The following is a 26,469-nucleotide window of genomic DNA, read 5'->3' on the forward strand; positions in this document are numbered from 1 at the left end:
ACGACAGTTTCAAGTTTTTAATCTGCTTTGCTTTTGTTAGAGGTAGTAATTCAGGAAAATGTATGAAGTCGGGTTGAGGAAACGTGAGTTTATGAGTTTATAGTTTGCGCTTCCTGACGTAGCGAGTGATGTACGTAGTTTCGAGTATGTACTCGAAATCTGAACTCAAAATGGTCACGTTAAACAATTTCGGGTCAGTAAGATATAAAAAAAATTCAGTTCGAGACCAACAATAATTATTTGTATAATTTTATTTTAAATTTAAATTGAGAAACATGATTTAACAATTAAATATTAGTATTTTTAAAGATTAACTGTACTTCAGCGTTAAACAATGGCAAAGGTAACACATGCCGCCGATATATATCTAATATCAGCCGATACCCCTAAATTAAAAAATCTCATATATTGGCCAGTAACCGATTTAGTACTGATATATCATACATCCTAGTGTTGCACGATATACCGGTCCTAGAAAGGTATCGCTATACCCAGCTATTAAAATCAGTACGATACGAAATTTTATTAGTACCGTTACTTTAAGAGTGACAGCACTCTAAATAATAAGAGCAGTATTTCTTTAATTTGCGTCGATATGTGACAGCCGGAGTTAGGATGTGTGTGCAGAGTTCTGCTTCCACTGTTTTCATTCACTAAACAACGGAAGCAGAACAGTAAAATATATACGCACAGTAAAACATGCATGCATGAGAAAATGAAGCGCGGGACGTGCTCGCGCTGCCGGGCTCAGACCTGAAGTGCGCGCACATGCCTTTCACACAGCATACGATTGCGACTTCAGTTCTCTTTCATGGATTATTTGGATTGAATAATCAAAATTCTAGGTAAAAAAATGTATGTCCTGGCAAGTATTCACGTAAACACAGTCGGGTATGTCTTTAGTGAATGTAAACCGTTTGTAAAAATAAATCGTATGTGTTCCATTGGGTAGCCTACGTGCAGGTCTTAAAGGGCCGGACCAGCAGCCTAATATTCTGTGTAATTAATGTTAATAAAACAATTTATAGAGTGAAGACTTAATTTTTTCCAGCTACAGTACTAGATCTATTTAACAGTAGCATTCAAAAAAGAAATGAAGCACTGTTTATTTTATTTGTCTGTAATTTGCTTTTTTGCTTATTGTTAATAACAAAGATACAATTAAATTAAATAGCTATATTGTAATTATAAAATTACATTTAAAAAATATTAAATAACTCGTTTCATGAAATAAGATTTTGGTCATCCCAACCTGTTCAGAATTGTGTAAGGTTAGCAAATGTTAACATGATTGATAATAATGTCAATGTTGCAAACATCTTTGTAAGGACGTACACACTGGCACTTGCTAATTATTTTTATTTTATTTATAAAGGGGGAGGGAATGGTCAAAAAGCAGGGAAGGAACAAAGTTTAAAGTTTTTTTTTAATTCATTTATAAAATGATTGTAAGTTATGTCATATTGTGTGTGTGTGTGTGTGTGTGTGTGTGTGTGTGTGTGTGTGTGTGTGTGTGTGTGTGTGTGTGTGTGTGTGTGTGTGTGTGTGTGTGTGTTTGTGTGTGTGTGTGTGTGTGCATAAAACAGTATGCATCGAAGGTTACTGTCCTTTGTATGGGCAACCTTACATTTCATTTTATTACAGTCAAAACAAGATTTATTTGATGAAAACATAATGGTGTTTTCATAAAACTGACAGATGAACTGTATTCTTGCTTTTAGTGTCTGTGTTTACTATAGGGTGGGGTATCGGTTGGGTTTTATCCGATACCAGTACCTACTCTGTATTTTTTAAACGGTTCCGATGCTTAAACGGTTCTTGAAACGGTACTTAAGAAAACGAAACCGCACACACTTTGTCAAAAAATAATACCATTTTATTTACAGGGCCAAACTGGACACAATATTAACTTAAACCTTTAAAAAATATCATTACAAGTAACATATGGTAATAATAAACCAATATAAAATAAAAATTCACATTTACATAATATCAAATAAAAACAAAATAAACAATTATCAAACAATGTAATAATACTGGAGATTAATAGAGATCACTACCAGGGTAATCTAATCTCGACATGGCTCCAGGTTCCCATGTTTTGTCCGCTTGAACCAGTCATGTAAGTTATCTGGTCATTGTACTAGTTACGGCAGCGCTTAGCTTGGCGTGTTTGGTGTTTCGTTCCCACTGCGTCTTCGCTACGCAGCGTTGAGTGAACCTACGAAAGAGAACGTCTCTGGTTACTGTTGTAACCTATGTTCTCTGAATAGCGAACGAGACGCTGCGTTAAATGCCAAGCTCCTCGCGCTGCCGACAAGCTTCCTTTTTGCAGCAGAGAAATCTGAGGAGCACATGGCGCGCATGCTAATATAATATGATGACGTAAGAGCGTCGAGGCGGCGCCCGCGCCATCAGCTAATGGATTAGCGTGATTCTATATGGCTTCAGACAATTGGCACACACAGAGGGTGTTCAGAGCGTAATTTTACACGTGAAATGCAGCCAAACCTTGGAGCGTTTTGTCTTCGGCATCTTAATTAATCCCCTCGCTATCAGCAGACGTTCCGGGAGTCTCCCGCATATTGATAACGGCTCCCTGATGCCCGCAAATTAGTTAAAATCTCCCGCAATCTAGAGTGAGCGAGCAAGAGCGCGCATGCGAGACAGAACAGACTGTGCTCCAAACCGTATAGTGCGCGCACGGCGGAGGCTGAGAGAGAGAGAGCGAGAGACCTTGCGTGTGTGCGCCACATGACACAGAGAGTCAGGCACCGAAATCAGGCACCGAAATTTTCGTTCTTATTCGGTCTGGTTACTACCGTTTACGTCGGAACCGGTTCCCTATTGGCACCGCGTTTCGGTACCCAACCCTAGTGTTTACTCTCAGTGTTGTCTTATCATCTTTTTGTTTAGTTAGAAATTTAGTTTTCCCTATTCTGAACTCTGTAGCCCAAGGCAGACCTAGAGATGTCACATAAGATTATCATATCAATTCGCTGCCATAATCAGACCGTCTCTGAACGGCGTGTGTGTGAAGGCTAATGTAGGACATGTCTGTTAAAGTGTCCTCCAGCTGTGAACGAATTCATCTCCTTCTCTCTCTCTCTGTCTCTCTCATTATGTGATTGTACATTAATTCAGTTCACTGAAGACTGCTTTCACACTACAAGATCAGTTTAGTGTTGGCAATATGCTTGTTGTGAAGTTTTTGGTCAGTAGACATTCGTATACACAGTAATAACAGTCGCGCATGAACAGGTCCAAATGTAATCTGAAGACTTTAAACTTATTTTGATGGAAAAATTGCAGAATTATGCTAAATGGATTTAAAAATGTTGGCTGAGGCTTGGGTATTTGTTGAATTTGTTCAATGACAGGCTTTCCAGTTCTGTAGAGATGTACAAAGTTTTGTGATGGCTAATTTAATAATGTTTATTTGTAAAACTTCATAAAAAACATCGCAAAAGTAAACCAAAATAGACACAAAATGTAGTGCAGAGACACTCCTTATATCTCCCTATTGCTCATTTGATTGAGTTGTTTAAAACATTTCCACTGTCGAGTGTGTGTCAGTAGGTTATCTGTATAACTTTGACAGATGTTATCAATTACACCGTCTGAATTGGTTTCAAGAAGGTCTCGTCTGGTTGAGATAGTTTGCGAGTGTGTGCGTGCGCTCCATTAAAGGTAGTTGCAATATTTTTTTGTTTAAAATGTAATATCATTCACTGCTGTGTGTGTGTGTGCGTGTGCGTGTGCGTGTGTGTGTGTGTGTGTGTGTGTGTGTGTGTGTGTGTGTGTGTGTGTGTGTGTGTGTGTGCGTGCGTGCGTGCGTGTGTGTGTGTGTTTAGGAGAGTGTGGCAGCTTATATATTCCCCACTGTGTGCCCGCCTGTCCGACTCCCGTGATCTTTCACCCAAACACAGTGTGTGTCATCAAACCACTGGACTACACACTCTTTTTTGTGGGATATTCCCCCATTATCAGAACTGGAACAGTTTCCCCGTTTTTATCACTCCGCTTGCATAATTTGTCACAGAGAGTGTCATGACGGACAAGCAGGAAACCACCATCATTTCACAAATACTACTGTTGTTGTGTCACGGAATGCAGTTTTAAGAGTTTTTAGGCAAAAATTTAGTTTTTTAGACCTCGAATATGCGACTTATATATAAACATAGTACAAATTTGACAATTTGTTAGACGTTTTTCGCAGATGTGAGCTCTAGACCGTCAGCGGCCGTACAACGCTTTATCTCGGCCAGTCGTTCAGGAGTTTACAGCTGACTTTCATCTACTGTAGATAATGTTAACACATGAGGTATAATTCATTTAGGGTATTTCAAATGGCCAGTCTTTGGTCTTATTAATCTATTACTTGTTCCAGAGCAAATTGATTTGGCTAAGGGCCTGGTTTCAGAATATATTTATATATATATATATATATATATATATATATATATATATATATATAGAAATATTTATTTAACTGAAATCCTGTAGGTTACAATAACTAGCGCTGCTTTTGTACTTTGACTGAACTGTTTGCTTGTGTTTATTTCCTATTGTACAAACGTCTTATACTTTTATAATGGCTAATATTGTTTATTTTAATATTATTTATCAATAAGTAGTATTTTATATACTGGTAAATAACTTGTGATTATGGATATAAGATTGACCTGAAGAATATCAGCTAGATGCAGGTAGTGCACTAACTAGTCTATCTCTCTCTCATAATACTTTACTCTACATCATAAAATAAGCTTCAATGAAGCGACTCAACGTTCCTTCGTTACTAGTTCTAAAGTGACGTTTTAGAATGTAGGCTTGGGCTCAACTTTCGAACTGTCATCTTGAGATTTGAATCCGTGGCAGGAGGAAGTAGTTCTGCACAAAAGAGGATTTTTAAAGACACTCCGTTGTTGTTTCTCATTTATTTACACACTTGTGCCATCGAACTGTTGTATTACACAATATCACACGAGTAGCCGTGCGATATGGCTGTATATCAGCACATTGTGATTACCTACGGCAGTGCTGATTTTTTGTATTTATTTATTTGTTGTATATTTTCAAAATAGCGATATATTGGCTATACTTGGAGTTGTGGAATTTCTGAATAAAGTCATAATCGTGTTATAAACTCGCGATTCTCAGAAAAAAATGTCATAATTGCGAGGTATTAACGCAAAAATGTGACTTACACCGATGAGCCAAAACATTATGACTAGTCACAGGTAGGTTTCATCACTTGCCCAGCGCAACACCAAAAAAAAAAAAAAATTTAAAGCAAGCAATTACGCAGTATCCGTTAAGTCCTGCAATCACACACACACACACACACACGACCCACAGAAAAGACGCGCGTCAGTATCGAGTTCTCTTTCGGTCTTGAAAAAACCATAACACACACAAATTATGCCAAAATGTCTGTTTTGTTGAGTGTCCTCATAAGAGTCTTAAATGATTTAAATAAAGTCTTAAATGAACGTAGAGATTTGTGAGAAACCATAGTGGGCGTTATTGAGTGCACTTATTCAATACCACATTGCACTGCATTAACGAGTGTACAGCTTATGTACGCTCAACGGCTGTCCGAATTCGCTCACTCGTTTTCATTCACTCCTTCAAGTGAACAGTATTAGTGGACTAACGTAGGGAATAGGCCTTACTTAGTGAATGAGTGTTTAGGGGGCGATTTCGGATTCAACCCATGTTCTCAAGCAGGGAAAAATAGAAGACACTGACAACGCGCTGACAGACAGGACCGAGCAGGTAATATTATGGAACAAAGTCTCAACTTTCAAATTTGGTCAGTCAAAGAAAATTAAACAATAAACATGTCTCCCGTTTTGTGGCTCTTTAATGTGTCGTGACAGATTGCCTCAGTTAAAGCCAAGTTCAAATCCATTGACGTTAGTCACTCTCCTGACTGCTTTGTCAGACAAAAATTGTGGATTTTGATTGGTCAGATCACATGTCAATCAAACTCCCTGCGATGGATGAATTGACGCTAATTTAAAAGTTAAAGTGAAGTGCGCACTGCCGCACCAGCTTTTTATAAGCGATGTTAAAAAGAATAAAAATTAGTTTAGTTTTCAAATTAGCGCCAATTCAGGGCACAATAACAAAGCAGTGCCGTTCCGAACCACCGCACCAATATGCATGCCTGCGCAAACACGCGCAATTTACGCTTGCCTTTAAATTAATGATTTAAAAGCCCCCGCCGCTGATACCGGTATTACCGGTGTTGTCACACGTCGATTAACCGGTGGGAAAATATCCTCACCGTCACATCCCTAGTCACAGGTGTATCAAATATCATTGATCATCTAAGGTGGGTATATTAATAACAAACAAACATGTTGGATGCAAGAGAAATATGCAGGAATAAAGATCTGAGCGACTTGACAAGGGTCAAATTGTTATGTCAATGCGACTGGGTCAGAGTATCTCTGAAACAACAAGGCTTGTGTGTTGCTCCCGGTCAGCAGTGGTGAGAATTTATGAACAGTGTTCCGAGGAGGGACAAACCTCGAACCGGAGACGGGGTGTTGGGCACCCAAGCCTCATCGATGCACGAGGGCAATGAAAGTTAATAGAAGGTCTACTGTGGCACAAGTCACACAGAATTTGAATGATGGTTAAGAGGAGAAATGTGTCACAACACATTCTGCGGATGGGCTGCATAGCCCATAATTTTCTTTTCTGACCCTGTCCACCATCCAAAGCACCTACAATAGGTACACGGCACGGTACAAAAAATGGCATCATCTAGTTTTCAAATGTTATTAAAAATTTGTTCAAGATTTTAGAAGTACATTGCATAACTGTGCTTGGAGTCAATTGTTATTTGTGGTGATACAATGAAACATGCCAAATTGTGCAGAAACACTTTTTGGCCTGGCTGTCATACAGAGAATTTATGAACATGCAAAAACAAGAGAGACACAATGAAATGTTAATAAATGATAACGTTGCAGTCAGTGTTTGCTTTTTTCCTGTGAGCTTTTTTCTTTTTTTGTGCATAGGAAAATGAAGCCTTTTTTTTGCTAAATAATTTTGGCAGATAAATACCTTAACCACGTTTAGTGTTTTTGTTCTTAGCTATCCCCTCCCGGACATCACTTTTAGCCACTACTGTGTGTATAATTTAATAATTGAACTGTGTCCAAAGTGAACAAACAGCATCAAACAACAAACCTTGGTGTTTTAAAACTTAAGTAAGTATTCTAGCCATGGTCAGAAAGAGCGTTGTGTCCCACATGATCAGAAGGATGCCGGCAACATGGCAAACCATCAAAGACCGTGGATGTGTGGGTGTGTGGTGAAGGTCAAAGGTCAGAGTTGAAATGAAGTAAAGTGATATCTTCAGTTATTTCTGACTGCTTTTATAATTTGATCCAACCCAAGAGTTATGAAGCTGTCATTCTGTCTTCAGCTGCAGATGTTGAATGCTTTCAGGTGTGTGTTGTGAGAGCAAGCATGTATTTTTCATGAGAAATGGGAACCAGAGCATGATCTCTGTAATTAGTGTCATGGCCTTTAATAGGAGAGGATGACAACATACATCCACACACGCTCCGTGACGGCTGAATGTGAGCACACACACACTTACAGAGAAGACATGGAAATAAAGGGGCTGATGCCGTACACACAAAGCCTGTGTGTGTGTGTGTGTGTGTGTGTGTGTGTGTGTGTGTGTGTGTGCGTGTGTGTGTGTGTGTGTGTGTGTGTGTGTGTGTGTGTGTGTGTGTGTTGGACAGATCTGGTAGTATATCAAAGTTGCTGGACACAAACTGTAGTTTAGATCCATAAAGCTGAAGGTGTTACAAGATGAGGAGAGACTTTGAGAAATAGGAAGAATACATAGATGACCAACCAAAAGCAGAAGTGTAGTCTTAGTGGCATTCAACAAAACAGCTCAACATAATCCAACAGAAGGCAGGAGATTCAAGACAAGCTTTTAATGTGAATTTCACAATGATTTTAATGTGCGTTTAATTTGACTATAAAGTACACACACACACACACACACACACACACACACACACACACACACACACACACACACACACACACACACACACACACACACACACACACACACACACACACACACACACACACACCAGTTCTATATATATATATATATATATATATATATATATACAGTGATGTGAATAAGTTAGGACACCCATGCTAAAGTTGCCTAAAAAGAGGAATAAAAAATCATATTTTGGAAATTGATCCTAATGCCTTAATTGGAAAAATGAGGAAAAATCCAACCTTTAAGGACACCAATTTTCTTTGTGTATGAATAATGTATCATAAATAAATAAATGTTATTAAAATACACGGTGCATAAGTCAGGACACCCCTATGTTAAATTCCAATACAGTCAGGCAGATTTTTATTTTTAAAGGTCAGTTGTTTCATGGATCCAGGATACTATGCATCCTGATAAAGTTCCCTTGGCCTTTGGAATTAAAATAGACCCACCTCATCACACACCCTTCACCATACCTAGAGATTCGCATAGGGTACTTTCCATAAGACCATCTTTCAATGCAAATCAAACCAGCTATTAGGCTAACTGAAATAAAAAGAGGGAGAGAACAATCAATCTAGAATCAACACCTTAAAAACAAAATGCTGAAGATACAGCGTGACACAATGAAACCTTCAATAACATCTATCTTGACATGTATGTGCATAGACTGACTATTAAAAAATAGAGCAGACAAAAAATTGGATGGAGATTAAGAGAACAAGAACAAGTGCGTGAGAGAAAGATGGAATGCAATAAACATTTCATCGGCAAAGTGCTGACAAATCACCTTCATCAAACCCCGGCACGCGTACGTCTTCATTCCGCCAGCGTCTATCGAGATGAAGAATTGAGTCAGGGGAAAAAATGACGACACATTAACGAGATTACAGCGATAATGTAGAACATCAGTGCGCCAGTGAGACGAGCTTGATTATGTGCTGGCGTGAGCGTTAATGAGTGTGTTGTAGTAAATGTGCTGTTTGTGTAAATGTAACCCGTGTATGTCCTGTGTTTCAGATGCACCATCCCATACAGATGAAGCCCGCAGACAGTGAGAAATCAAATGGTGAGTGTCTGTATGCGTCTCTTGTTTTTTCAAGTCGTCCGACTGTGCGTTTGTTCTGGGGGTTTGTCTCTGTGGTTGTGTCTGTGTGTGTGTGTGTGTGTGTGTGTGTGTGTGTGACTGGGAGATGGCTGAATTATTGAAACCCAGGAGAGCCACAGGTCAAGAATAGTTTAAATGTTTGCCCTGGTAGTGAACCGCACACGTATACACACACTCAAATAAACCATATCACAGATTGTATAGATGTGATTAGGAAGTCCACTGAAAAGGAGCTGGTGCTTGGCCAGGGGATTTGCAAAGCTCTTTCAGACTTTGCCTTCACAGCCGTAACTATGAGGGCTATGTTACTACATAACTTGCTCATAAGCAAACATGCTGTAACACGGTTTTACTGCAGTTTATCAATTTTGCTTTATATACACCACCATACAAAAATTAGGGGTCAGTAAGATTTTATAATGTTTTTGCCATAAGTCTCTTATGCTCACCAAGGCAGTTTTTTTAAATCAAAAATACAGTAAAAACAGCAATATTGTGAAATATTATTACTAATGCTCTCCAATTGAAGAAAACGCATCTAACAAAAGTTTTTTTCTACATAATATATATATGTGTGTGTATATATATATATATATATATATATATATATATATATATATATATATATATATATGTGTCGGTCTGTCTGTGTATATATACACATACAACTATATATATATATAAATATTAGGGCTGTGAAAAGATTAATCGTGATTAATCGCATTCAAAAGAAAAGCTTGTTTACGTAATATATGTGTGTGTGCACTGTATAATTATTTTGTATATATATATAAACACACACACATGCATGTATATATTCAAGAAATACTTGCATGTATATACTGTATATATTTATATATAATTTATATTATATATAAATATAAATATTTTATATATAAATAACAATTTTTTCTTAAATGTATACATGCATGTGTGTGTATTTATATATACAAAACAATTATACATAATGCACACACATTATGTAAACACAAACTTTTATTTTGGATGCGATTAATCGCGATTAATCTTTTCCCACACACACACACACACACACACACACACACACACACACACACACACACACACACACACACACACACACACACACACACACAGACACACAGACACACAGACACACACAGACTCACGCACATATGTGTATGTATATATATATATATATATATATAGTATGTAGTATGTAAACAAAAACTTTTATGTTAGATGCGATTAATCAATTTGACAGCACTAATTATTACAATTAAAACATTTTTATTTTCATTTTCATTTTCATTGCTAGATGTCATTTTAGTCCTGCGATGGCAAAGCAGTCATTACTCCAGTCTTCTGTGTCACATGATCTTTCCGAGAACATTCTAATATGCTGATTTGGTGCTTAAGAAGCATCTCTTATTAACAATTATTACCAATGTTGAAAATGGTTGTGCTGCTTAATGTTTTATTTTATTTCAGTCAATAAAAGAACCGCATTTATATCATTTTAAAATAATTTGATCAATTTTGATCAATTTAATGCATCCTTGCTGAATAAAAGTATTAATTTCTTTTTAAACAAATCATACTGACCACACATTTTTGTAATGTTGTTATTATACATTACTAATAATCATTTCGTTAATAATCAAATAATTTCTGAAACAGAATTATTTGCAAAAATGATTATCTATTGATTAAGTCAATAGATAATAAAATATATATATATATATATATATATACAAGTTAATGTGCACAATTCGCTGCATGTCATTTCAAAGAACAAATATTTGTTGTAGTATTCCTTAAAAATCGAATAACTTGTTCTGCCTCTGAAATGACTTATTATGGAAATAAAATGGTTTGCAAATAGCATTTCATGTATTTTCGTGGGAGTCAGATTGGGCTCGTCGCTTGTCGGTGGAAAAGGATCTGTGTCTCTGAGTGACAGTGGTGTTATATACGTGACCCTCCATAAGGCGTCTCACATAGATGATATCATATCAAATGTTTACTGTAAACACAGCTGTAATGCATTTATTCTGCTCATTAGTGAACACTGTAACCCATCAAACTGGGAACCCTGCTCCTGTGTGTGTGCGCGGTTAATCTTCTGATTTGACACCGTGTGTGAATAAAGACGAAGCCTTTGAAAACAGCACTTATCGCTGGCTCATCCTGTCGCTGTTAAATGCACAAACAATTCAAACAGCAAAATAAACAAGTGAGCTATCGATTTCCCAGAGTGCAGCGGCTTGCTTATCGGCCGCCCAGCGGTAAGAGCTGACACATTCTTCATTAAAAAAAAATTGGATTACAGTTGCCTCTCCCTCCCTCTCTCTCTCTCGCTCTCTCTCTTTGTCACTCACTCAAGCATACACAACCACACAACTGAAAACCGTCACCAAATATACAATTTCATTGTTTTATTTATCTCTCTTTTTTTTTGTTCAGTCCTTCTCCCATTATGCCGATCATTTCAGATTAATTGTGATAAAGCATTTTAAAAAAGTAATACCTTCACATGGTACGCTTTAAGTCACAGTTGGAGGGTATGAATCTGCAATTTGTTTGTTTATTTATTTTATTCCATTTATGTTTTACTTTAAGTTTGAAATGTGTTTCCATACATATCCACGAGATCACACTGTAAAATGTGTTAAATTGAACTGGATTTTTACATTTTATTTTACGGTCTTCTAGGATGCTGAAAGATACATCAAATTAGCCAAAAGATTCCATACAAGCTTATATGTTGTTTTTTGAACGCATTTTATCTACTGTTGATGAAAAATAGCAATACAGTTTGCCTGAAATTACTACACATTTAGCCAGTTAATGAGGTGAGCGACAAAACTACATTTCCCATCATTCTACATGGCAGATAATGATAAAATACATAAATAAAGCATCAATTACACACCTAATGCACCATTTCCTCTTCATTTTGGTGCATTAGGGCTAAAGAGCTTTCTGTCTTTATGAACTGTAAGAGAGACATAAAAATGAAATCGCTCAACGCATCCATTTTATTTCGACCAAAATTGCACATCGCATCATAATTACGGCCTCCGAGCTTGTAAATAGAAACATCCCAGAAGGACTTGAAGGCAGCACACACAGATTACAGGCAAAAGAGAGCGCCTGGGTCATTGAAAGGAAACATCAAAGAGAACCAAACGCAAATTTGCTGTTGTGTGTGTCTAGGCTTGATGTGCTAATAAGATGTTGATCACGTGATCACACCTTTTTTTTCCACACGTTGGTCTCATTTGTTTTCTCCACCCTTCCTATCGCTCAGCGGTGGAGGACAGAAAGCTGTTCATCGGCATGGTGTCGAAGAAATGCAATGAGAACGACATCCGGGTCATGTTCTCTCCCTTCGGACAGATCGAGGAGTGCCGCATCTTGAGGGGACCAGACGGACTCAGCCGAGGTGAGACACGCACGTACTGTGTATATATATATATATATCAGGGTTTCGACATTTGTTTCTACTTTTTAGAAGGAAGCATATGGTGGAAAACAAGATTTTTCTTTCTTGTTTGAAATAATTTGACGTGTGCTCTAACAATCGCAACGCAAATGTGAAACTAACACTATGAGCTAAGCAGGTGCGATTGCAATGAAGCATCACACTGGGTAGCCACGCCCACAGTGAAACCTCATTGGTCAAATAAAGCATTCCATGTATCTATATATTAAATGACAAATATGTTCTGATTGGCAGTGATTGTTTTGCGTCACTCAGAATTTTCACTTTCTATGGGGACACACTGGACTGGACACTGTAAGCGGCAAAAACGTAAGCTCATTAACATATGCCCGCCCACATTTATACATCAACACTTATTCAGTATTCAGCCGCTTGTGCCGTCCTGATGAAAAACAGGGTGAGCTACCAACACAATCTCATGGCAGTTTGTAACTATTTTACGCTTTTGACTAATCATATTCATTTATACAATCTTATTCGTACAATCTGCTTACACCCAATGATGTTAGGCTTACTTTAAAAAAAAAAAAAAAAAGCATACACATTGTACAAATTTATACAAAATCGCCACCTCGTAAAAAAGTTAGGTTTTCTCGTGAGAACTAGTTGGAACTACAGCAGACAATAATAACAATCATAACCAATCATAACAGGGCTCATGTACATATAGAAGTCTTAAAGGTACAGTAGCAAAATCAGCCTCATTTCGATATATACAGGTCACAGTAAAAAACGAGTGTTTTTGGTGCAAGAAACTTAACAAATAATCAGGGCTGTAAATTGATTACAATTTTTAATCAAAGTAATAACATGATGTGCCGATTAATTAATCTAAATTATCCACACATCAAATAACCCCCGAAAGATAATTTAAAGTCTTTATTGTGTTAAATGAGAAAAGCATCAAATAGAGAACAAAGAGACTTTGAGATTTCTCTGAAATGTAAAGTGCATTATAAATAAAATGTATTATTATTATTATTACAAATAGACATTACAAAAAGTAGCTTTAGAAATAAATATTTTATATAATTCAACAGAATTTATTACACATAAACTTTTAGGCTACAACGGCCATTATTTTTGTAGCTCCATCGTCGATTACCATTGACCGTAATTTTTACTTTTGTTTCGTCTCTTTTGAAATGCACTTATACTGTAAGTCTATGGAGCAACAGTGTACACTTGGCCAATTGACCTCCATTGTAAGTGAAAAACCTTTTAAGTCACTTAGCCTTCAAAAAATCTACATTTACAAACGGAGACAATTGTGCACATTCTTATCAAACGTGGTGGTTAGGGATACTGGTTAGTGTTTTTTTATTTATTTGTTTATTCGAGCTTTCAAGTTCAAAGGTCTGCTACTTAGCAAAGTCAGTCTCTCTCATGTGTGAGGTTGTTCGATTTCCTCAAGAATCATGGGAATATTTGTGGTAGATGATACTGTTGAAGATTTTTCCAGCTTGATGTAACTTAGGGAATTACACCGTACCTCCATCTTCCCACAATGCCCTGCTTTCACATACAGCCCTCTTATATCACTCGTTTATCCTCCTCATCCACTCCTCTAGTCGTCCCTCCATCCTCCGCTCATTCGCGCTACTCCTCCGCAGTCCTTATTTTCCGTCTTTCCCTCCTGTCCTCATGAATATTTTAATTCCACAGGAGATTAACTTTATTCCCTGAGCTAGTGGTTGGAGATATATTCGAAATGCTTCAATGAGAGGAACTAGCACCCCCCTCCCATAAAAAAGGATTGGATGAATAAATAGATGAGTAAATGTGTACGTAAATGAGGTGTACCCTAAATCCCATGGAGTAGGATGACTTTAGCAGGACTCTCGCATCGCTATTAAAGCGGTCTATCAATCTTCATTGAACTTCACTATTAATAAAATATAGATCAGGCCACATGTGAGCGCAGTGCCCTGGGAGCTACCCCACTTTCTTCAAAAAAAACTCATCTATCGCTCTCTCTGTCCCTCCGTATTGCACCGTATCCCTCGTTTATTCTCTTTCAATGACACTGGCTGTTATTTATACCTTTGTTTGCATTGTTTTCACCACAACTACTGCAAAAAAGTATAGTCACTCAGTCCTTATTGCGAGAAAAATACCTGACCAATACATACATTAATTAAAATAAAATTTATTTGAATATGTGAAAAAAAAAAACATGGCATAAAATCAGTTCCCTGTGACAATTATGCCGATTTGCTCTCATTATGCAAAAATAGTTTGACCCCAGAATGCTACGATTGACCAATCACCATCAAGTATTCCAGAGGGCTGCAGAATAAGAATAATTAACCGCTTTCTTTGGAAACTCTTTCATTCGGTCTCCTCGTTAACGGCTTATCATCTCAACAGATCAGAGTTCGTTTGAACAGTGAACGAACTCTGCAGTCACAGGTCAGCAAAAACGAGGACATTGAGAGTTGAAAGAAAAAGTTTTTTTCCTGCGTTTCTCCACCACGCGATGGTTTCTCTAGAGTTTCGCACCAAGCCAGTGCCCACAAATATCACCATTGGAGTGTCCAAAGCTGCTTTAATGATGGGGCTAATTGAACAACTCTATAAATAAACAGCCTTTCATTGCGCTTTCACTCGTGGCGGTGCTCCGGTTCACTCGTCGGGGCCAGATTCACCCACTCTGAAGACAGAAAGGAGGTTGCATTGGAGTGATAGCGAGGAGAGAGATGCTAATGAGAAAAGAGAAGAAAGGTAGGTCCGCTAGAGTAGGTGCCAGCAGATATACAGCGCAACCGTGTGGTTCTAACACTGAACTGCAGGGCACAATTATTGCTGACTTTAAGTCACGTGGGTCATTAACATGATGCAAATTTTTTTTTTTTTTTTTTTTGTCAAAAATGCATTTTATACATACAATAAATACACCTCTTCAATGAAAATCATCTTTTAATTTCTGAATTAAAATTAATTTTGGTATTTTTGGGTGGGGGTGGTAATGGGAGTTGCTTAATGTTTTAGTTTTATTTTTTTTTTTTGTCTGTCAAATCAAAGTTTGATTCAAATCATATGGTGCAGACCAAAGTAAAATATTAAAATCATTCTTAAGATATTAAATGATTAGACTTTATTAAAAGGCAAGCTTAGTTCAGGTTGTAAAATGTCATGTGGTGCAACTCCCCAAAAACATAATGATATTTATAAATCATTAAAATAATAATACTAGTAAATGGTAACAACTATCATTAATTATTAATAATTATGATTCACATGTATTCAAGGTGTAAGAAAAATATTATTATTTTTACTTGGTTACACCACATTACACCACCTTGTGACATGGCATTTAAAATGTAATTTGTTATTTTTGTCAAAATGGTATTTTTTTACACATAAATCCAACTCTAAAAAAGTGTGCAACTGAATAATTATTTTATTTTATTTTGTGAATACTCTTATATGTCATTGACCATTAATGAGATGAGCAACCTCTATGTCCTCATTTCCAGTGTGAATGTCAAGATTTTCTTGAAGAATCATGATAAAATCGTTGTGGTATTGATCATAAATTGTAATCTGAATGTTGCATGCACTGTATTTCGTATGCAAATTATGCACTGCGGGTGAAGAATAACAAAAGCTTTCCAGAAAGTACTACTTATTTAACCAGATTATAAGCTGACAGGTTTGTGTGCGACAAAACTACATTTCCCATCACTGTCTATGGCAGCATGAGAATGTTGCCGTATAGGAAAAAAGAGAAAATAGTATACAATTGACATGTTCATGTTATTCGGACCGACAGCACATCACATCGTAAATAGTTTCCAAACTTAAAAGAAAGCACTCGAAGGAATCATTTATGAAAAGACAGGACGACAAGTCTTTTGTTCTTTCTCCTCCATTCTTTCACTCCTCTCTCAGCGCATTTGCATATGTAGACGTGTAAGAAGTATTTAACCCATTAACTAGACTGTCTATGCATGTGAGCATGTGTGTGTCCTCAAAATGTATAAATCTGCTGGACTGCACAGTAGAGTAGAGCTCTTCAAACAGGGTTGCGATTTCCCCCAGCATGCCTCCATATGGCCTGTTCTTCTGGCTCCCGCTTGCACCGCTCCGGTTCCAAGACTCCTTGTCCCAGATGCCATTGCAAGCTCTCCCGAAACACACACTCGCCTCCAGGGATTACTCGGCTTGATTATACAGTTATTTAAAAAGGAATATTACATATTTATGTTTTTTTTTAATGCATTTTATTTTTTGTAATTGCATGAAACTTGAGACACTTCTGTCCCTCAGTTGAAAATCCATTCCAACAAAACGTTTAAGTTTCAAAAAGTCCATAAAGACATCTTAAAAGTAATTGATGACCACATTTTCAATTTTGATTGAACAAACCCTTAAATGTATTATTTATATTAATTTTCAATTTTTAAGTAAAAGTAAAAGTGTCATGTTTCTGTTGTGGTATCAAAATTGGAATCGTGAAATTTCACTAGCATTGGTATTAACAATTGAAATATTGGTATCGTCGTAACCCTACAGGTAGAGTTGGGGCGTGACAAAGTACGTGTGTGTATGTGATGACACTAGCCACACACTCTAACCCCATAGCCATCACACCAAACAAAACTAAAGAACTGATACCATTGCTGATAGTCATTTTGTTGAGTGTGTATTTTGAGATGTTGAATGTTGAATGTTTATATAAAGCTGAATGTTGAATGTTGATTGTTCTATTCTAGCAACTGTATAGCACTGTTGTCTGCTGTGTTCTTTGTACGATCTTTGTTTTTTGGCTTTATAACAACCTGTCCAACCCTTTTGTCTTGTTTTGTTTCTCTCTCGTCTCTCCTCCTTCCTCTCCTCCCTCCCTCCCTCCCTCCCTCCCACGTCCCTCCCCTCCTTCCTGCAGGATGTGCGTTTGTCACGTTTTCTACCAGGGCTATGGCACAGAATGCAATCAAAGGCATGCATCAGTCTCAAACCATGGAGGTACTGTACCCTTGTCTTCTCTCTCTCTCTCTCTCTCTCTCTCTCTCTCTCTCTCTCTCTCTCTCTCTCTCTCTCTATCTCTCTCTCTCTCTATCTCTACTCGGTTCCAAAACCTAGTGAGCTACTGTATTTTAAGGGTGTGCTCTCGCAAAGATTGTTCGAACCTACTTTTGGACATCCTTGGACAATACAATAATGCATTGTGCTGAGCTCAGTGAAACAAAAATCAAAGATGCCCTACTATGATACGTCCATAATAAAAAGAAATTAATTCAGATCCATGTAGCATCAATAATGTCTAATTAAAAGTCACCCATTTCATTTATGCTTAGTTGTAGTAATGTCATTATTAGCTTATCTGCTTCCACCCGAAAATGGTGAACGATACCCATGATCTTGATACTAAAGTAATCCATTCAGTACTGCAAAGTATGTAAAGAAATAGTTCTAATTCAAATTAAAACTATTTTAACCAATCTTGTGTGCTATTTTTGTCTTATTCATTAGTGTCGAGTTGTTAGCTTAGCAACATGCTAATACCAAACTCCATTAAAGTCAACGGTGAGTTATGTTGCGTGAGTGAGGCATTTGTATGACACAATTTGCTGTCTATAGAGCATTCCAAATACAAAAGTATTGTTGTTAGCTTAGCAGAATGTTAATGGTACCATTGTACCATTTTTTCTGGATGCTCTACTTTGTTTTGCTTATTAGAATATCGGTGTTATCTTAAGAGCATGTTAATCCCAAACTCTAACATGATGTATGGTTTGTGCAAAAGGTGCCGTGCATTTGACACAAGTTGCTGCCTATGAAGAGTGTTCTAAATAGGTCACTTTTCGGTGAATTTACATTTGCATTTGTTAAAAGTTAAACATGCAAATTTACCTATAAAGCTGCTTAATTTGCAAAAGTTATCACTACACTATTGATAATGGACAATGGATCGTCTCTGCAAAAAAAAAAAAATCCTAATTTGACCTTGTATTGAGATTATCGTTGTTAGTTTAGCAGAATGCTAATTTGTCCACATTTACCATTTCCCCATTTTCTTGTATTCTCTGTTTTGTTTTGCCTATTAGAATTTCGCAGTTAGCTTAACAACATCCCAAACTTATCCCAAACTAGTATGTGAGTAAGCGTGTATGACGCACAAGTTACTGCCTATGTAGAGCGTTCCAAATCAGTCACTTACGAGGATTCATTTCACTCGGATGCTGCCAAGGCAATTAGACTGCTTTAGGCAACTCACTAGTTTTTAGAACACAGCCTCTCTTGCTATCTCTCTATCTTTTTCTCTCTCTTATTTCTATTTGAATTGGCGGCCAGTATCACTACCTTGTAAGGTTTACCCTATGAAGTTCCAACTTGCAAGATGAAACTTTTTTTAAACAGAATTTTCCCTGTCAGTCAGTCAGTTTTCTGCAGAACTTTTAACACCATATTAAGTGCCTCTTCACTCCCTGTTATTACTGTCAGGCATTGCTAAAACCACCCATGGTCAAATGGGTCAAACTAAGAAGGACCCCCCAGACCCACCACCCAACCAGTCTGCTATTAGAAGACGGGTCTCGTTGTGACGATGTCACAGACGTTTTAATAACAGACCTCCGACGGGCCCTTGCATTGTGATTGCCCTGTAGAATGCTGCCGAGTTTAGCAGTCCGTCTCAGTGCCTGTCAAAATGTCAAAGCTCTGACACGGCAAATCAGAGGGTGCTGACAGATGTCTAATACAGGGTCCTAACTATGCAACTGTGTGTGTGTGCGACTTGCACACTTGTGTCACCACTCTCCGCAAATTTCCCAACGTACATTAACCCTTACAGACATGCTGTTTTTTAACACCGACGCCCGGAATTAAAGGCCACCTATTAACCAATCAGAAATCGTTGACACTAATGGATTTAAGCTGCTTTCTCAAGTCTCTGAAGGCCTGTATTTATCAATTCTTAGCTAAATTTACATATATATATTATCTTTTTGTCAGCTGGTCACATTTCTGCACAGTATGTGTCTAAATACGCAAAGGGAAAGTAATAACCCGGTTTAGATGAGAGTGAGTAAATTGTGTTGGATTGTTGTTGTTTTTTTGGCCATATCTTCGCCTCTACCTCACACCGAGGATTCTGTGGCCTTTCGGAATGCCATGACTTAATGAAAACGGATATGACAGAGGGTGGTCATGCATGCGCCTGTGCACTCGCACACAGTTGCGATCGGCCTTGATCGTCTCAAAGGGTTTTTTTCAGTGCTGTGGTTTGCAAAAGTCTCCCTGGACGTTCATCTCGTTTGATATGTGTTTGTCTCTCTTTATCTCTGTGATCGCGTTGCTGTGTTTGTGTGTGTGTGTGTGTGTGTGTGTGTGTCTCCACAGATGCACGTTCGTATGCTCCTGTATATTTCATTGGAGGGGGGTGTTAGGGTGATTTTTACCTAACCTTTCAACAACGTATCTGGGCATGTGACCTGGAAATGTTTTTGTAAGATTAACCTAAGCGTTACCAATTTTAACTTGTACACTTTAGCTTCAATCTACTTCTTTCACATTAGTCAAAGGCTGTAGAGTGTGAGTCTGTGTGTGTGTGTGTGTGTAAGAGAGAAAGACAGAGCGAGTGAGTAATGAGATTTTTTCGGTCTCTTGAGATGTTCACTCGGAGATGGCACCACTCGATTGACAGCTTGAGTTAAATCTCATCCCCCCTTACAAGTTTTATTTTTACCTCCCCTCCATCTGAGAGCAGAAATAAGAAAATCAGCTCTCCTAATGGAAGGAACACTGTAGAATGCTCCGGGTGGATGTGAGGCGCTCCACCTCCGAGAAACTCAAATGCTCTCTCTCTCGCACACACTCGTTGTAGAGGGTCTGTGATCTTTCATCTTTTTTTTGTCAGTCTGTGGTTCGCAGTTCAGAGAGAGCACAATAAAAGCGGCAGAGTGATTTATCAGAGTGAATCAGCACCTGTAAGGTAGAGACAAGAGACAGAGATGTAGAATAATTGCCTTGAAGCACTCGTCTCAATCTTTCGTCCTCTTGTGGCTCCATATTGCTGTCCTGTGTTAGCTGCCTTTGCCTGAGGAACAGCTTTGATATTAATACATGTAATGGTGTTTCTGAATGTTCTTACTGAACACCATTTACAAATTCTTCCTTCTATAACTTGTGCGCTTGCGTCACAGAAAATTCTGTTACTTCATGCCGCCGTGATGATTTATATTTTGGTCTGCTCCTCACACAAAACAAGTGGTATAGGCTACTTTTAGGTGAATCTCATGCCCAAGTCATAAATAGCTTATTACCATAATGCAAAAAATATGTATTTGCATTATTAAGACATATTCTTTAAATTGTAAAGTATTATGTTATTGCAGTATGTGTTCTTCTGCCTTAAATTTAAGCTTTTTGTATTACAAATTACACTAAATTCTTGCATTATAGTTACTGGAATCTAATTAGACTCACCATTGAAAATTAAATTGATGTAATATGCATATTGTAAAATATCTGCCTTCATTTTGCTGATTTAAATAAAAACAGCACTGTATTACAATATAAAATAAAAAACTTAACATAAATAATACATACAACACTATTGTAATGAGAATTTGGGTTAGAATGTGCTTAATTCTCATAAGAATAATACATAATACATTTTTGTATTTTTATATACTTTGTGCATAATACATTTTTTCTTTTGATTTTGGAGTCAAATGTAACCTGGTCATGTTTTCATCAGATTAACCATTTTGGACCTTTTTTATAACCTGAGATTATTTTATTCAGCATTTTGCTCAACTTTTCTGAAAAAAAAAGCAACAACGATGATTTCGAAGAACATGAGAGTGTGTAGATCATGAGTAAATTAAATCTTTTGGTTGAATAACCACGTCAGGAACTAACGCAACACTTGCTATGCATTATATTCTGACCCTGAGGGCTTTAGTTAAACGGGCATCACCGGTCAGGCCCAAGATGTTTCCGTTTGTTTGCTTTCGAGAGAGACCGAACGCGTGAGAGATTAGCGGAAATGCGGCAGGTCTGCAGGGTACAGCGAGGGCTGTGGGGTGGGAGATCTCGCTCACTGCCTCGCTCCCTCAGACAGATGATGAAATAGTTTTATAAAGCAGGAAATCGCTTTCCTGGGAAATAAAATCAGCAGCACAGCACAGGACTCTCATTTCACCAAGAACTCCCGTCGCTCCAGCGGTTGTGTGTGTGTCATTATCGGTTTATGCAGTACCTCTGCACAAGATCATTGCTCTTCTAGATACTTAGATTTCCCTGTTTTTTTACCCCTTTTTCTCTTCCGCTTTCCTCCTCTCTCTTTCAATCTGTTCTCACAGGGCTGCTCCTCCCCCATGGTGGTGAAATTTGCCGACACGCAGAAGGATAAGGAACAGCGGCGGCTGCAGCAGCAGTTGGCGCAGCAGATGCAGCAGTTGAACAGCGCGTCTGCCTGGGGCAGCCTGACCGGCCTGACCGGCCTCACCCCACAGTATCTGGCAGTAAGAGGACACACCACGCCCACCAGCAGCACAGCCAGCGCAGCCGCCGCAGTCAGTCACTGTCTCCGCCCACCTGCCCCGCCCCCCACCTCTCTCGCTCTCTCCGAGCTAGTCTTCACCCCTTTCCAAATCTCTCATCTGTAGTACTTCGATCGTGCCTCGATCGAAACCGGTCCCCATTCTCAAAACTATGAAGGGTGGTGCTGCTATTTAGAAGCCGTTAGGGGAGTGGTTCTTAACCAAGGGCTCTACGTTTACAAGGGGGCCTCTTGATTTAAAATAATAATACGGAATTAAAATAAGCTAAAACGCCTGGAAATCAAGATATTATGAAAGCTTGTTTCCGCCACAGAATAAAAAATAAAAAAAGGGAATTGCGAATTTTATCTCACAATTTTTTATTCAAGAATTGCGTGATCTAAAGTCGCAATTGCTTTATAAAGTCATAATTGCGTGATATAAAGCCGCAATTGCGTGTTATACGTGAGTTTATAACACGCAATTGCGACTTTATATCACGCAAATCTGACTTCATAACTTGCAATTGTGAGTTTATATCTCAAAATTCTGACTTTATAACACGCAACTGTGACTTTATATCATGCAATTCTGATTTTATATCTCGCGATTCTGATAAATAAAGTCAGAATTGCGAGATGTAAACTCGCAATTGTGAGATTAAAAAGTCGCAATTTTCTTTTAAAATGTTTTATTCTGTGGCGGAAACAAGCTTCCATAAGATACTGTTTTTGTTGTTATTCTTCACAACCCTCAACAACTCTTTCGTTTTCTTTGAAAAGACAGGTTTTCCACTGTCTAGAAAAAAACCTGAATATATAACAGTTTAATTTTAAAAGTGTTATTTCTAGACTCCATTGGTATTTTTATATTGGGGTAGAAATTTTGATTAAAAAGAAGAAAAAAAAAGATATATGTAAACACTGTATATCAGGAAAAGAAACGAGGCCTTCAAATATTGTTGTGGACAATGTGGGTCCTTGTAATCCAAAAGGTTAAGAACCTCTGCGTTAGTAGATACAACCACTCCAGCTTTCTTGGTACTTTCAAGAAGGCAGACAGAGTGGGAACAGTTTTTTTTTAGCAGCCTTAGTTTCTGAAGCATTTTTCCCACTCATTTTATTCATTGGCATTTTTTTTCCCAAAAAATCTTCAGTGAAACACCTAATAAAGCCATAAACCCAAACCATCCAAGATCAATCACCACAATTCAACATTTCATCCCATGGCATGATGCATTGCAAAGAACGTAGTTCTAATCAAATAGTAAAGCTAATTGTTTTTTATTTAAAACAATACATGTAATACAGGAGTATATATTATCTTAAAAGGTTTATGGAGTATTCTTAAATATCAGTTTCTCTATAGAGAAAATGAAAGACCCGCTCTGGCTCTGTTGTGAAATTGGATTCGAATGAGAACAATACATAAGTTCCCTGTTAAACTCAAGCCCATCTTCATCCTCCTAAATATAAAGAGGATACATTATGGTGGTGACATTTACTTGCATTTTTGTCCATGAGGACAGTGGGTGAGGATTAAAGGACTATGCAAGAGCATTGGGACAGGGCCATCTCTCCCACCCTTCTGCTTCTCCTTTGTCTGCCTTTTCCACTTCCCTGTCATTTTGAGGTTACGTTCAGCTTTTAAGCAGTCTGAGGGGTCTAGTTCAATGTCATCCTAATCCTCTAGAGTCATTTAGAGTCTGCTTTCCTCTCCCCTTTCATGTGCAGAAACTGCCCAGGACAGCAACATACTGCCAGCAGAACTGACGGGCGACTCTTAGCATGACAGTGTAACTGGCACCGATGTATGAGTCTAATACCTTGAAGTGCTCCTCAAGTATTTTGTGATTTAGTTACTTTAAGTATTTGAAATGGTTTTCACTCCCAGCACTATATTTTGTGAGATGAGTTGCTTGCAAATTATGGTTTCGAGAGATTTTGCACAGTAAGCATTTCTTGTCTATGAAATATAGTAATTTAATTAGCATTATAACCATTCTTAACACAGTGTCCAGTCTCACTGTGTTAAAGTGATAAAATGATACACTTACATATCTATCTCAAACTGAGATTTAGAACTAATTGGCCGCATAGCAATAATGTGCCACACTGCAAACCATTTTATTGGTCACTTTTTGTTGTGTTGCACTTGAAAGTGCAATTTTATGAGACATCACACATGTTGTATATTAGAGATCAAATATATTTTGATTGGCTGTGATTTTGTTGGTTTGATTTTGTTTATTACATTAATTATGTTGATAAATACAAAATTAGAGCGGGCCCAATCCTAATACTTGAGGAACACCAGTGGCTAAGACCATGCCCTATCAGATAGAGGCTTATGTGTTGCTTTGCTGTTGACAGGCTGCTCTATAGTGTCACTCCAGACAACATGGAACATGGGAACAAACCACAATGTTTCATCTATATTTAGCTAACACTAGCTCCTTCAAACATTATCCTTATATATCCATCACCATAAGCCAATGCATAATAGTGATTACACATTAACGGTCTGTTTTCATTTCTCTCTTTTTCCCAGTTGCTCCAACAAGCGACCTCCTCCAGTAACCTAGGAGCGTTCAGTGGTATTCAACAAATGGCAGGTGAGATACTGATCTCTGATTTGTTCCTACTCTACCCCCATTGTAACTCCTCAACTAAACTCCCATTCCCCCTACTAAACCATTCAACCCAGCTCAGGATTGGATAACAAAAACCCAGTTTGACACCTCAAGCCCTGAGCAGATCCAGGATCAGCAAAGGTTCGGCTGAGAGCATTGTCATCCTACCTCAGAGTTTAGTTTTATCATGCTGCAAAATTCCTGGCTTTCTACAATGTGTAGCACACCTAGATACTTTGTAATGTTTGTAAGTGTATGTGTGTGTCAGATTTGATTGTGCCATTCTTTCCACGCCTGTTCCAATGTACATCAAACCCTTTTTTTTTTTTTGTTTCTTGGAAGAAGAGTCTCATCATCCAATCACTTTTCCTTGCCTGGGGTCTGTGAGGCTTATAAGAGACCAGATTATGATGATACGCCCCATCAACCCTCAGATGCCTTCAGCTTTTTAAATTTTTACTTTAGCATTCCTCAAAGAAGAGGAAAATGAAAATAACCTTATCCAAAGAGGCCACTTATCACAGTTTTTTCATGCCACAAATACTGTCAAATTCACCAGAAACCTTGCAGAGAATTCAGCAACAATATGGATCCCTCATCGAAGCAACATGACATGTTTTTCTTTCTTCATGCTGACTTAGTTTAGCAGTCTGGAATATGATTAGTGTTTTACAACATCTGCCAATGAGCTCCTGCTTGCTCTCACTGTTAGACAGGTGTATGCTGTTCTCTCTTTGACAGTTTTTTTGCGTCCGACTTAACACTAGACGCAACAAAACTCTAAGCGAAAGTTTCTCTTTGCTCGGTTTCCCTATCCCCCCCCCCCACCCCCCGTTTTCAATGTTTTTTACCGTTGTCTTTTGCATTACATTCCCAGTGTGTGTCTCTGTTCTTGTCAGGTCTTAATTGTGGTCTGTTTATCAAGCTGCCAGGCCTTCAAGGAAAGTGAAATATTTATAGCACACGGTCTTGCCTAATTGCAGCTGCTAAGGATGAAAGAAAAAGAACGTATTAGCATCTAGAATGGCTTACAGTGTGTGTAGGATGAGTGCCTTTATCTCCTAAAGCCTTCCCCCCTGACAACAGTTTTGCACACCAGAGAGTGGCTTCCTCATTAATGTAGGCTCTTGTGGAGAGGTTGAGCAGGACTGTGGTGTTTTTGTTTACCATCATGAAGAGAGTCCTGGAAGCTCTCGTTTAAGTTCAGTGGTACATCTGTGACAGCCTCTCAGCGAGAATGAAGTTCACATTGAGCCAAACCAGCGGCAGCTGCCACCACACAATTAAAGAGCGAAAAATTCCCACATTACCATAACAATAGCATTTTCTGGAACTCATTTTTAAGGCAATATAATTACCAAAAAACAGCTTAGTTTAGTCTTTTAATAAAACCAGTTTATTTGCGGAAAATAATGGGAGTTGGTCACACATGATGGACGAAGTAGCTTGTTATTATACTTGCAGATTATATACAGAAATGTGCCAGTGCTGGATTAATGGATCCATTCAACTAAAAAAGGAAAATTCTGTCATTTGCTCAGTCGTGTCGTTTCAAACATGTATGACTTATTTTCTTTTGCGGATTCGAAAGGAAGACATTTTTTCATATCCAAGCTGCTCTTTTGCAGACAATGGAAACAGTACACAATGTTGTAATATGCATACACTGTACATTTATTTACATGTCGTATCACC

General features: G+C 38.0%; 1 protein-coding gene across 50 annotated transcripts in view; it reads left to right on the forward strand.

Moving 5' to 3' along the window:
- Nucleotides 1–26,469, forward strand: part of celf2 (cugbp, Elav-like family member 2) — a 154,926-nt gene that overhangs the window by 111,830 nt on the left and 16,627 nt on the right. For 27 of the 50 annotated variants that reach the window (XM_077234065.1, XM_077234060.1, XM_077234064.1 and 24 more), the window contains 5 exons: nucleotides 9,077–9,125; nucleotides 12,457–12,591; nucleotides 17,540–17,619; nucleotides 21,963–22,124; nucleotides 24,693–24,756. In XM_077234065.1, the coding sequence (XP_077090180.1) occupies nucleotides 9,077–9,125; nucleotides 12,457–12,591; nucleotides 17,540–17,619; nucleotides 21,963–22,124; nucleotides 24,693–24,756 (490 nt within the window). Of the gene's footprint in view, nucleotides 1–9,076; nucleotides 9,126–12,456; nucleotides 12,592–17,539; nucleotides 17,620–21,962; nucleotides 22,176–24,692; nucleotides 24,757–26,469 lie in introns of all 50 variants that reach the window. The other 23 variants (XM_077234055.1, XM_077234050.1, XM_077234057.1 and 20 more) reach the window with 1 other exon arrangement.

This window comes from Siphateles boraxobius, unplaced genomic scaffold, assembly GCF_051911475.1.
Source record: "Siphateles boraxobius isolate OS27281-9 unplaced genomic scaffold, OSU_SipBor_1 19, whole genome shotgun sequence".
NCBI lineage: Eukaryota > Metazoa > Chordata > Actinopteri > Cypriniformes > Leuciscidae > Siphateles > Siphateles boraxobius.